Source organism: Pipistrellus hanaki (genome assembly GCF_964339955.1).
Source record: "Pipistrellus hanaki genome assembly, chromosome: 9".
Lineage (NCBI taxonomy): Eukaryota > Metazoa > Chordata > Mammalia > Chiroptera > Vespertilionidae > Pipistrellus > Pipistrellus hanaki.
In genome coordinates this window covers 33,232,955-33,244,731 of record NC_140511.1, presented here as the reverse complement: position 1 = coordinate 33,244,731, position 11,777 = coordinate 33,232,955, and the positions used below count along the sequence as shown (strand labels likewise).

The window sequence follows — 11,777 nt, the reverse complement described above, 5'->3', positions numbered from 1 at the left end:
CAACGCTGAGCCACTCTGGCTGGGCCCTTTCCTTTTTTTTTTTTTTTTTTAACTTTATTGAGATATAATTGACAAATAATATGTTAAGAAATTTGAAGTTCACAATGTGATGATTACAGAATACATTGTGAAAGGATTCCTCCCGAATTAACAAAGCCAGCACCTTGCATATTTATCTTTGGGGGAACATTCAAGTTCAACTCTCAGCACGTTTCAGTTCTACAATATAGTTGACCTTTGAACACAGGACGAGGGGCACCGACCCAAATAGTTGAAAACTTGTGTATAACTTAGGTCAGCCCTCCGCATATGTGGATTCCCACACTCAGACTGAAATTACAGTGCAGTGCTATCAACTATAGTTATCATGTTGTACATTAGATCTCCTTTGTCTTGCGGGTCTCATAAACACAGCCTCCTCGGTGTTCACAGTGAGGTGTTTGGGGAATCCATTCCTTGTATGGGAGTGTTAAAGGTTGAGTTGCTAAATGTGGGGTCCAAATCCTTCACCCCTTAGGGAAAAGCAGGAATTGGGGGTTTCCTCCCCATTGTATGGTACTGTGGTGAAGGCAAGGCTTACGGCCAGAGTATGTCAGCTTTTCCTACCTATTCTGATGCACTCTCTCAGCTGGCTTCTGGATTTCTATCAAAGGTTAACTGGTTCACATGTAGCATATAATCAGTGTGTTTGCCAAATAAGGGAAGTCCATTCTCAATACAGCCGCCTCAGTGGTCCTTGTATCAACAAGTCTTTAAAGAGTCCTCTGCCCAACATTTGCAGCTGTGTCCCAGCTCGGACTGAAAGCCAAACTTCAGCAAGGATCTGGCAAGCCCTGGCCCACTGCCATCCTCCAACCACAGCTTCCACCAAGCTCCCCCTCACCCACTCTGCTCCACCCCCCTGCTATCTCTGCTGCTCCTCAGAGAAGCCAAGCACAATCCCCTGTAGGATGTGGGTCTTTCCTTTCCTTGTGTGGGAAGGGGAACCAGTGTCTGCATCTTCCCATCTTACTTCCTCACTTCATTCAAGTCTGTTCAAAAGTCACTTCATCACAGGTTTTCCTTGATGCCCTACTAGTGCTCTAAGAAAGATTTTATATACAGAGCACTAAGTTAGGTATGCAATTTTACCTATATGTTCTCAAAAATTCTAGTTTAGCACTTCTTAGTTGGGATTTAGGAATCTGTGTTTTAACAACTCCACCAGGTGATTCTCATCATGAGAGAAGTTTGGGAAACACTGCCCTAAACAAAATAGTACCATATTCTTACATCACTCTATCCTTTCACCCTTTTCTTAGAGCCCTCATGAGCCACAAAATACTTCATTGCCTACTCTCACAAAATAAGCTCATGAAAGCAAAACCCTGTCTTACTGATTTTTGCACCTAAAACTCCTGGCTCAAGCAAGCACTCCATGTGTTGAGTGGATGAACAAGGGAGAGTGACTTTACTTTCATCTTATAAGCTTCCTTGGCCTATCCGCCCTTTGCTTATTGTCCTTTACCTCTTTCAGTTCCTAGCCAAGCGTCTTACCACCACAATTCACCCATTCAATTTCATGCAGTCTGGCTCCTGCCCCTGCCAATGCCTGGATATGGCTAGGGTAAGTGTTAAGTTCTAACTGTTGGAGCCAATAGTTAGGTTTGAATATTTCACTTGTGTTCACCATTTCCTACTTCAGCTGTGTCCCTAACATCTCTTCCCTGTTTTTTTCTCCAGCTCTGACTGTTCTTTCCTGATCTCCATTAATTTTTTTACTACTCTTTAATAATGGAGATATTCTTCAGGACTCCACATTTACCTTTTCTTATTCCACAAAGAACAACTGCTGTGATGGGTGGTATTCTGCATATTTCCTATAGTTTGAATTATTTTCTTTAGATTTCCAAAAGTGAGATTACAGAGCAAAGAATACAGAGGTTTTAATGATTTTTTGAAAGGGCTGTCCAATTCACAATGTTCCTAAAAATAATTATTTGCTAGTTTTTCCTCCCAGAGGTGTTAGGAATTGAACAGCAAAAAAGGAGAAAAAAATATAGATGCAAAGGGGCAGAGAACTCAAGGTCTATTAAGAGGCAATGAAGAGAAAAAGCCCGAGCACAAGTTTCAATCATGGAGGTACAGTAAAAACCTTGATTTTAACAGACTTTGATTTAATGGGCAAAACTTCCAGTCTGTATATCATAACACCCTGTTAATTTTAAAATGCCTTACCCAAGATTTGCTTATGTATTGTAGGAGCTCCAATCTTGGGAGCACTATGCTGTTCTTTGCTAGTCCAAAAAAAATCACGTGGGTGACGGGAGGGAAAAGACAATCCTTTATGAATTACATCTGGGGAAGACTGGATGGCGGCCTGCTGGGTGAGTTGCCACACCTGGCCAGGGTGGGCGGGGGCATCTCTAACAGAGGGGAATGGAGAGAGCCGGGTTGGGGAAGACCTGCATGCAGACCGAGGACAGAGCCTGGTGAAGCTTGCTAGCAGTCAGGCACATGGGGAACACTCAGGTCAGTGCTGCTCCGCTCCTTGTGGCCGCTGCCAGGCGGACACTGTTCCACTGACTGGGAGGGGGAATTGGGCTATATCCTTGCTTGCCCCTTCAGCTGGTAATTAACAGGTTATTTTTATTTATTCGTCATTATTAACCAATTTTAGCGAATAGGTCATATGTTAGAAAAGAAACTAATAATTTTGCTGACATAAGTAGATATTACATATCTGCAACTGCAGTAATTAAATCCAAGGGTCACCACTTGCAAACAATGTTCGGTGAGTGATTAGCACGTGACCACACTGCATCACACATGGTAACTGGTTGTTGGCCCATGCGGTGACCTTCTGCAGGAGTCTTAACACAAGCCACCTGATGTTCCCACCCTGCCCTGTGCATTTGTTTACTCCGGTGACTAGTGAGTGCACGCATTTACTAGACCTAGTCATTATAAATTTAAAATTACAGTAATACATGTAGAAAATTTTTTTATGAAATTAAGCTTTTCATACATAATTTTAATTACACAAACGTGTCTAATAAGTAAAAACAGGTAAAACTATTTTGTCACTTTTTTAATATATGTGTTTGGAAAACCTACTTTATTATATGACAGACTTTCAGCTTTAACAGATATCCCCTCGACTGAATTAGAACGTCACATGGACGTTTTACGGCTGAGAAGGGTTGGGATTGTAGGCCTTGGACACTTGATAGGCAGTGAGCCACAGGCACAGGACTGAAGGGCAGGGGCTGGGGCCAAACACATGAATCCCCTTGTGATGGATCAGTCCACCCCCACCCTTCTCAGAAAGCAACACTTTGGGGCAAATTACCAGCCTGGAAACTTTGGGAAACATGTATGTATGTTAAGGCTTGCAATAAAAAAAATCATGCTGAGAAGCTGCCTGAACATGAAACTAAAAACGCCTTGTGGGTCCTCTGATGTCCCATACACAAGCCAGGATGAGAGATCTGGAGAGTTGCACTTACCTCCGAAATCTCAGGACAGTCAAACCCGCTACGGGGTGACCAACCGGGAAAGCTGGTCCTCCTAGGCACGCAGGATCTGTATTTGTAGTCTTCAGGCGACTCCCTCCTCCCACTTCATTTCCAGACCAACCCTCCCGTGAGTGAGGAAGAAAATGTCACAAGACGCTACTGTTCCTCAATACCTAAACTACAGCACGATACGCTTGCTTACAGGAAAGGATTCCCAAGTGCAAAGACCCAGGTGTCCCGAGCACGAAAATCAACGTGGTGGTGGGCGGCGTGTGCAAAAGGGCCGTGCACCTGAAAGAACTTAATCACCCCACACCGCCGCCTACAAACATAGAAGGCTCCTGCCAGAGCTGGGGAGATGTGATCAGCAGGGTATTTCCCTGGGTAACTTCCTAAAGGTGCAATTTCCTGAAAAGGGTAGGAAATCTCAAAACTTCTGATAACGATGGTCAACCCCCCTCACATGCCCACGCCCAAAGCTGTAGTGGCTAAATATGCCCCTCAGCTTTAGATGAAGTTGGTGCACTCTTGCCTATGCTGTTATGTATACAAATCCTCTACACCAGTCTACAGCACAGGGGTATGGGCAGACCCAGAGCCAGACCAGAGGCTCAGAACACAGCTCAACCACTTAATCAAGATCACACAGTAAGTGACTAACCTCTCCAGGCCTGTTTCCTCATCTATAAAACAGGTATAAAGTGTGTCTCCACCACACACTCGAGTAAGGGACAAATATACATATGAAGCACTAAGAATAGTGTTCCACTAGGAGGGCACTATTGTTTTCATTGAAAATTTTAGTTACTACTAAAGATGAACTTTTTTCTTGGTCATTGGTATTTGATCTTCAGTGAACTGTTTTTTGTTTTTATCATATCCTTTCCCCTTTCCTATTTGACTGAAATAATCACCTATATTTTCCTCCTAATTCCCTACTTGTATCTCTTTAACTAATTTGGAATTTATATTGGTATATGTTGAAGAGAATGCCCCTTCTCCAAATGGATGTTACTAAAACAGTAATTATTAAATAGTCCACCTTTTTAATACTTCTGATACCAGGTGTATGGGTTCTCCACATCAATCACAGAATAGTTGCTGGTGTTCTATCAAGAATTCTTACACCAATGAGAGTTAGCTCAGATGCCACTCCGTATGTTCAGGGCTCAGTCCCAGATGCTTCCCCACCCCTCTCTAGATGCCCATTCTAAGTCCAGGTTGTCACCTGTACTTCTGATTGACCAGCTATGCAGGGTTCCTATAACCCCCTTCTTGGATCCAATTGTTTGCTAGAATTCCTCAGAGAATTCAGAGAACCACTTAACACTTACCAGTTTATTGTATAATAAAGGCTATAAGGCAGGGGTCTTCAAACTACGGCCCGCGGGCCACATGCGGCCTGCAGAGGAGTCTGATCCGGCCCGCCAGGTTTTTTGGGCAGTGAGCACAGCCGAGGTGTTACAGTAGGAATTAGTAGTTCATATAGTCCGGCCCTCCAGCTCTCTGAGGGACCGTGATCTGGCCCCCACTTTAAAAAGTTTGAGGACCCCTGCAAGGGATACCGATGAACAGCCATATGAAGAGAGAACATGGGTACAGCTTGGAAGAATCCCAAGTGTAGGAGTTTCTGTCCCTGTGAGTTAGGGTACACCACTCTCCTCACATGTAGATGTTCACCAATCCGGAAGCTCTCAAACCCCTTGAATTGTTCGTTTGTTTTTAATGTTTTTATTGCTTTTTTAGAGAGGAAGGGATAGAGGGTAGAAACATCGATGAGAAACATCACTGATAAGCTGTCTCCTGCATGCCTAGGGACCGATCCCACAGCCCAGCCATGTGGCCTGACCTGAATCCTACCAGTGACCTCTTGGTTGCTCAACCACTGCGCCACACCAACCTGGCAATATTGGTCTTTTTATGACAGTCTCACCGTGTAGGCATAATCAATCATTAACTCAGTCTCCAGTCCCTCCCCTTTCTGAAGGACAGGGTTGAGACTTAAAGTTCCAAGCTTTTAATCATGGTTGGGTCTTTTTGGTGACCAGTCCCCATTCTAAAGCTATTCAGGAGCCTGACAAGTCACCTCACTACTATCACCCAGGAGATTCCCAGGGTTCAGGAATGCTGTATCAAAAAGTCAAATACAAGGATCAGAACAAAAGATGCTCCTGGTGCTCTGAACACTTAGGTAATTAGAAGTTTTAGGAGCTCTGTGTCAGGAACCTACTTTATGACAAAAATGATCATAAAAGAGATTTCGTTTTGTCTTTTAGAACAGCCACCAGGCTAGCTGGCAGAGCCAGGGTAGTGTGCTTCATGCTTCCACGTAGTGTTCTTGAAAGGCCAAGGAAATCAATGGTAAATTCTGCACACAAGTGAGGAAGCCTGGAGTCCAGGAGCACGAAGGGGAGTGGGGGCTGCTCCCTTCTCCTGATACTTTCTGCCCTCCAGTCCCAGCCCAAGAGCAAGATAAGGCAACACATGCTTATTGGTCATACGGGACAGCTGCCAAATGCCCAGACTCAAGAGAGAAAGAGGGGTGTCTGGCTGTAGAAGGCTCAGGCTGGGCGGGATTTAGCTCCCTAGGAGATTCTCCTAGAGCAATTTTTATCTCAAAACCAACTTTGAAATTACTTTTGGCACAGGTAAAGTGATATTTGAATAAGATATTAGGAATGAAGTTTCCATTTAACTTTCTCCTTGCTTTTCTCTATTTCTAGCTCTCTGCCTCAAGATAGTCATAGCTGCCCCAAAAGAAATACTATAGAGCTTTACACAATTTTTGACAATGTGGGTAGTTTCATTCAGCATAAAAACCACACTTGTGTGCTATATCAATAACAATGGAACATTTACTGAGTGCTTATACCAAAATTAGACTAGAAATACCAGCTAGCAACTTATCAATAGAAAATACTTCCGATTGTGACACACCAAATAGAACACTACTTCTTCATAAGGGCAAGAAATTATTTGCAGTTTTCTGAGACTGCATGAAGATGACATTGCAGCCTTTCCATTCAGAACCTATTCAGACAGAATCCAACAGAGCTGGTCAGACCCACAGAAGGAGCAAGTGTGGCTGGAGAAAGTCCTAGGATAGTGGCAGAGGCTACTGACGGAAGCGGTGGTGCCATCTTTCTGGAAGGTAAGAGTGAGTTATCAAGCTGAGTGCTGTGGCGCCTCATAATACTCTGTGATACATCAAACAATTTTGAAAATGATTGGGAATGAGTATAGCTGCCTTCTGCTAGTAATCTTATCTTTCTCTGTAGCCACTACCAGCTTTGCTAGTTGGATCATAAAATGATGTGGACAGGTATAGATTTATAACCTGGTTTAATTAGCATTTAACAGCTAATTTACCTCACCTGTTATATTTTAATTAAAGTTAATATAAGCATATGCTTTGTATCTTTCTTTGTCAGTAATGCATCAGAAAGGAGGCAGGAAATGTGATCCATAGGAGAAGATCATCTGGGAATAAAGAGTGGTCATCAGTCTAGACCACAGAAAGAAATTCCCTTTTCAGTTTACACATTTGAATTAACAGGAGGTCACAGGCAAAACAATGAACCAGGAAACCAGACTTGACTCCTCAGCCTGTGAGCTCATGAATCTGAACAAGTTTCTTTTTTAGTTCCTGATTTTAATCTGTGATATGGGTAAAGTATGGACAATACAAAAGTTGTGTGAACTAAAAATAAGATGGAAACATTTACAAAGCATCTTCACAAACTGAAACATACTAGCAAATATAAGGAAACATAAAAGGAACAAGCCACTGACCTCAAATGTAGCACCTACTCAAATACCAGAAGAGATAAAGAAAAATCTGTGATGTTAAGGAAGTTAACTTACAAAAGAGCAATTTCCCAATTAATATGAAAATGGTTTAATAATTATGAAACTTAAAAACTGGTCAAATTAACAAAGTATATTGATTAAAGGCTATTTTTTCCAACCATGGCAAATATAATGCAAACATTTATCAATGCACAAAGCTTTTAATCCTCTATTATGTATTCTGAATCCTACTTACTGTTCAATATGACACATGATACAGCCAGAGGTTTATTTGGCAGACATAACCACATGCATCAATATATCAATGCTCAAACCATTCTCTCCCTTGAACTTACCTGACCAAAGACATCTGTTCAAAAGGCAAAAATGAAAATTTTTAAGTAGTTCAGTTTATCAATAAGCCTAGAAGGTAACCAGAAGTACTAAGATAAGTCTTTTTGAAAATTAAGTTAAAACAGGAATAAACTGTATTACATTCTATTAAATCAGCAAATATAATCAACTGCATATACTTTTATTAGCAAAAAAATGATGATACTGATGATAAAGAAAAAAAAATGAAAATGTACCTCAGACCAGAATAACATAAAATTTTTGTGGAAGCTGCATTTTATTTGAAAATCCACCCATTTTTGCTAACATACATTTTAATATTGTAAACAAAAATAGAATCTGCAAAGACAATGCAACAAGTATGCTTAAACTCATGTACAGAATTGCTTTCCTACAACAAACTTTCCTTCTTAAGGCCCCTCTCAACCCAAATGTTAAGATGTATTTACACAAAGCACCGATCAACAGTGCAGTTTATTTGTTAACTAAACTCTTGGCTAGATATCAACTTTGAAGATATTATTTCCCCTTGTTTAAAAGGTACATGATCATAACATGGCATGAGCCAAAATAAAAGGTTCAAGGATTTTATTCCCTTCCCTCCCCCTATAACACCTCCTAGAGTTTTACTGAAAAGAAGGAAAGTCTTGAAGTGAAAGCAATTCCTCACATTCATTTTGGAAAGGCCCTAATGTCAAATGGAAAATAATGACATGCCAAGCACAAAGCAGTAAAGATCCTTCCCGATGCACTAATGCTGAATTTAATGTAGTGCTTTTCCTAGTCAGTGAACTGTTCCCTTGCAAAATCCTAGGCACAGAGTTGACTATAAGAATTAATGCATTTATAATGCTTTCCTAAATCCCATAGAGACTGAAAATTCTTAAGCGATTCAGACCCTTGGACTTGCTTTAAAATATTTAGTGCTCTGTATGTCAGCTGAAAAGCATTCTGAATCAGATTCATTCCTGTGGATAAAAATCAAACATACTGTGTACATCCATACTCATTTTCATAAGGAGTTTTGATACAATATTAATGTTACGTAAATCGATAATCATAAATAAATACAATACTTAAGGAATGTCTACTGCAAACTGAATATATATTTTTTTAAAAAAGAAAAATTAACTTTAATTACTATTTTTGTCAGGATTGGAGAAAAGAAAGATACTGCATAATTGAGAGTTATGATTTTGATCCCCCCAGAGTCCTGTTGCATTACAGTAAAGGACACAGCTCTTCCCTCCGGCAGCTTTTCCAAATACAAATTTTGTACTTTCCAAATAAGGGCTTTTCTTGGTAGGTTACTGATTATGGGTATTAATAGAAGTTGAAAGAACTGAAGGGTTAGTCACCAGAAAGACAGATCTTAGTCTGAAATCATGGCAATTCTTGGCTTTATAAACTGTATTAATACATTCTCCTATAGACTAGTCCCAATTTCCTTCATGGGCCTCCACTGTGTTACTGTAGCATTCTAATGGAAGAAGAGAGTTTAAGAGACAGCAGTTTGGATTTTGCTGCAAGTAAATATTTGCTGCTTGAGCACTTGTCTTTTTGAAATAGTTCCATTCTCTTCCATCTAGTTACATAAACTGTATCTGGAAAAAAAAAAAAAAGCATGTAAGTTATTAATTCATTGCACTGTAGGATGTCTTCTCACAAATAAAACTGCTTTGTGGCTTTTACCATTCAACTGGCTCAGAAGTGTTCATAGCATGCTTATTACAAACCTTTATTATAAAACAAAGTTTATCCTGTGGCAGAACTCAATATTTGAAGCATAATTATAAATATCTTTCTAATTATTAAAAACCAAGGCGTAGAAGGCAAATGAACAATTTTTTCATAAGTTCAGAAAATCTTTCCATGAACACAAATATTCCATCTAAAATATTTTTTAGAAAAGCAAAATTTGAAAGATTATTTCCAAATAATATCATAAAATTAGAGATAGTTAAGCGAATAGTAATATTATGCTTACTAAATCATTTCTTTACAATATAAATAAAAATCCAAAAGATCTACAAGGAAATACTTTTCAACTGGGTGTCATTGTTCACTCAGACCCTTCACTCATGATATCCATTAAGCTATTCATCCAGAGAAGTAGAAGAACAAGTAAACTATTATCAGATCAGAAGAGTACAAACTCAAGATCTAGAAGGTATATCTGCACTGTGGGCTACAGCAAGAACAATTACACAGTCTTCCAGCAAAAAAAGGCAGTATGGATCAAATGCACAAGCCTTCTATCAAAAAGGCCCCAAGCATTCACTTGCCCTTAACAAAAGTAAATAATCTATATAATAAAGAGCTATTATGCTAATTAGACCAGACAGCGGAACGACCTCCTGGAATGACCAGTGGGAGTGGGAGGGGCCGCAAGGGCTGAGCCTCTTCTACGAATTTCGTGCATTGGTCCTCTAGTACTAATGTAAGTTGTTGTTGTGTGTGTGGTTTTTTTTTTTTTTTTTTTTTTTGGGGGGGGGGTGTTACTATTTTTAGATGAAAAGGAATACATAAAAATATGGCCCTTTAAAGAAACAGTTAAAATGAATTCTTCACACTAATCCTGGCCATAATGTTAAACCAACGATGCTCCCAATCAAGCTCTGAGCCGATGTGTAAAATCAGTGTTGTTCTCTATTTTTCTTTTTTTAAAGGGTGGTATTTGTTCTCATCACCTGATGTGAGAAGTGGATGCTTACATATAAACATGAGAAATGGTCTTTTGATTTCATACCTCCTAACATATTCAAGATATTTTCCAAAAGTTATTTGTCCCTTCTGTCCTATCTTGATCTATTTTTACTCTTCACCTAAAAAATATAGGAAGAGAAGGAAGAGAGGGAATCTAGAGTTCTTTAAATAATTAAGAAGAGTGAATGGTGCTTCATGTTTGATAAACTTTTTAAGTACTTAAGTCCCCATCTCCCCCAACAAGCAGCAATACCTAAAGTGACTTATAAGAAATCCTCCAAAGAGAACTCTGCAAAAGGGTCCTTTCCTGAAGCTCTGTGAGGACTGTGACTGGAGGGACTGGATGCTGCCGACAGCTGGGGGGAAGAAGACAGAGAGAGGGAAAGAAAAAAAGAGCTCAGAATGACAGAACATGAAAGCAGAAAATGTAATGAAAGAAGTGGTTTTTGTTTTGTCAACTTTAAATATAAAGGCAGCCTTTGTAGAAAATGAAATTCAAACAAAAATTTCAGTCACATGTCAAGCTAAAGGGCATCCAATGGCATGTGTCTTTCAGAAAACAAATTTTGTTTCTGAAATTCCAAAGGAAGAAAGTCTTTATCAAAAAAGGTCGATACAAGCTGACCCTCGGTTAAGATTTTTATGCTATACTAGAGGCCCGGTGCATGATATTCATGTACTGGGGAGTGATCCCTCATGTACTGGGGGGTGATCCCTCAGCCTGGCCTATGTCCTCTCACAGCCCAGGACCCCTTGGGGGATGTTTGACTGCCAGCTTAGGCCTGTTCCCCGCTGGCAGTTGAACAGCCCCCGAGGGGTCCTTAGTGCTGCCTCGGAGATGGGAGAGGTTCCTGCCACTGCAGCTGCCCTTGCCAGCCCTGAGCCTGGAGTCTGGCTGAGTGAGTGGCGCTCCCCCTGTGGGAGTGCACTGACCACCGGGGGAAGCTCCTGCATTGAACTTCTGCCCCCTGATGATCAGTGCGTGTCATAACCGGTCCTTCCGCCGTTAGCTTGATTTGCTTATCACCCTTTTATTATATAGGATGTGCATCGAAGAGTGGAAGTTCATAACTGTGCTGCTATTGTTTATGAGGGAAGATGGCTTCCTGTGTCCAGTCTGTCTGTCAAAAGCTGTGCAAACTCTGACCTAGTCCAGACCCAACATATCGAGCTGGCCATGCAAAGTCCTATCTTCAGTGTTCACACTATTTGCATAGAGTGGGCTCCTGCCTGATACCTAGACAGGGTGGAGCTGATGTGTACACTCTGGGAGGGGAAAGTGATCTTAGAGGTCACCTAGTCTAACTGACAGAGGCAGAGGTTTGAAGTGTTTCAGCTATAAACCAAGGAATAACTGGGGCTACCGAAAGCTGGAAGAGAAAAGAAAGGATCCTCCTTCGAAAGTATGGCCCTTGTTTTTGGACTTCTAAC

At 40.7% G+C, this 11,777-nt stretch overlaps 1 protein-coding gene across 23 annotated transcripts in view; it reads right to left on the bottom strand.

Moving 5' to 3' along the window:
- Positions 1 to 7,379: 7,379 nt before the first annotated feature.
- The window catches only part of PICALM (phosphatidylinositol binding clathrin assembly protein), a 95,848-nt gene continuing 91,450 nt past the window's right edge, over positions 7,380 to 11,777 (bottom strand). For 12 of the 23 annotated variants that reach the window (XM_084895192.1, XM_084895208.1, XM_084895200.1 and 9 more), the window contains one exon: positions 7,380 to 9,244. In XM_084895192.1, coding sequence (XP_084751318.1) covers positions 9,230 to 9,244 — 15 coding nt within the window. In that variant the 3' untranslated portion in view covers positions 7,380 to 9,229. Of the gene's footprint in view, positions 9,245 to 10,599; positions 10,703 to 11,777 lie in introns of all 23 variants that reach the window. The other 11 variants (XM_084895186.1, XM_084895203.1, XM_084895202.1 and 8 more) reach the window with 1 other exon arrangement.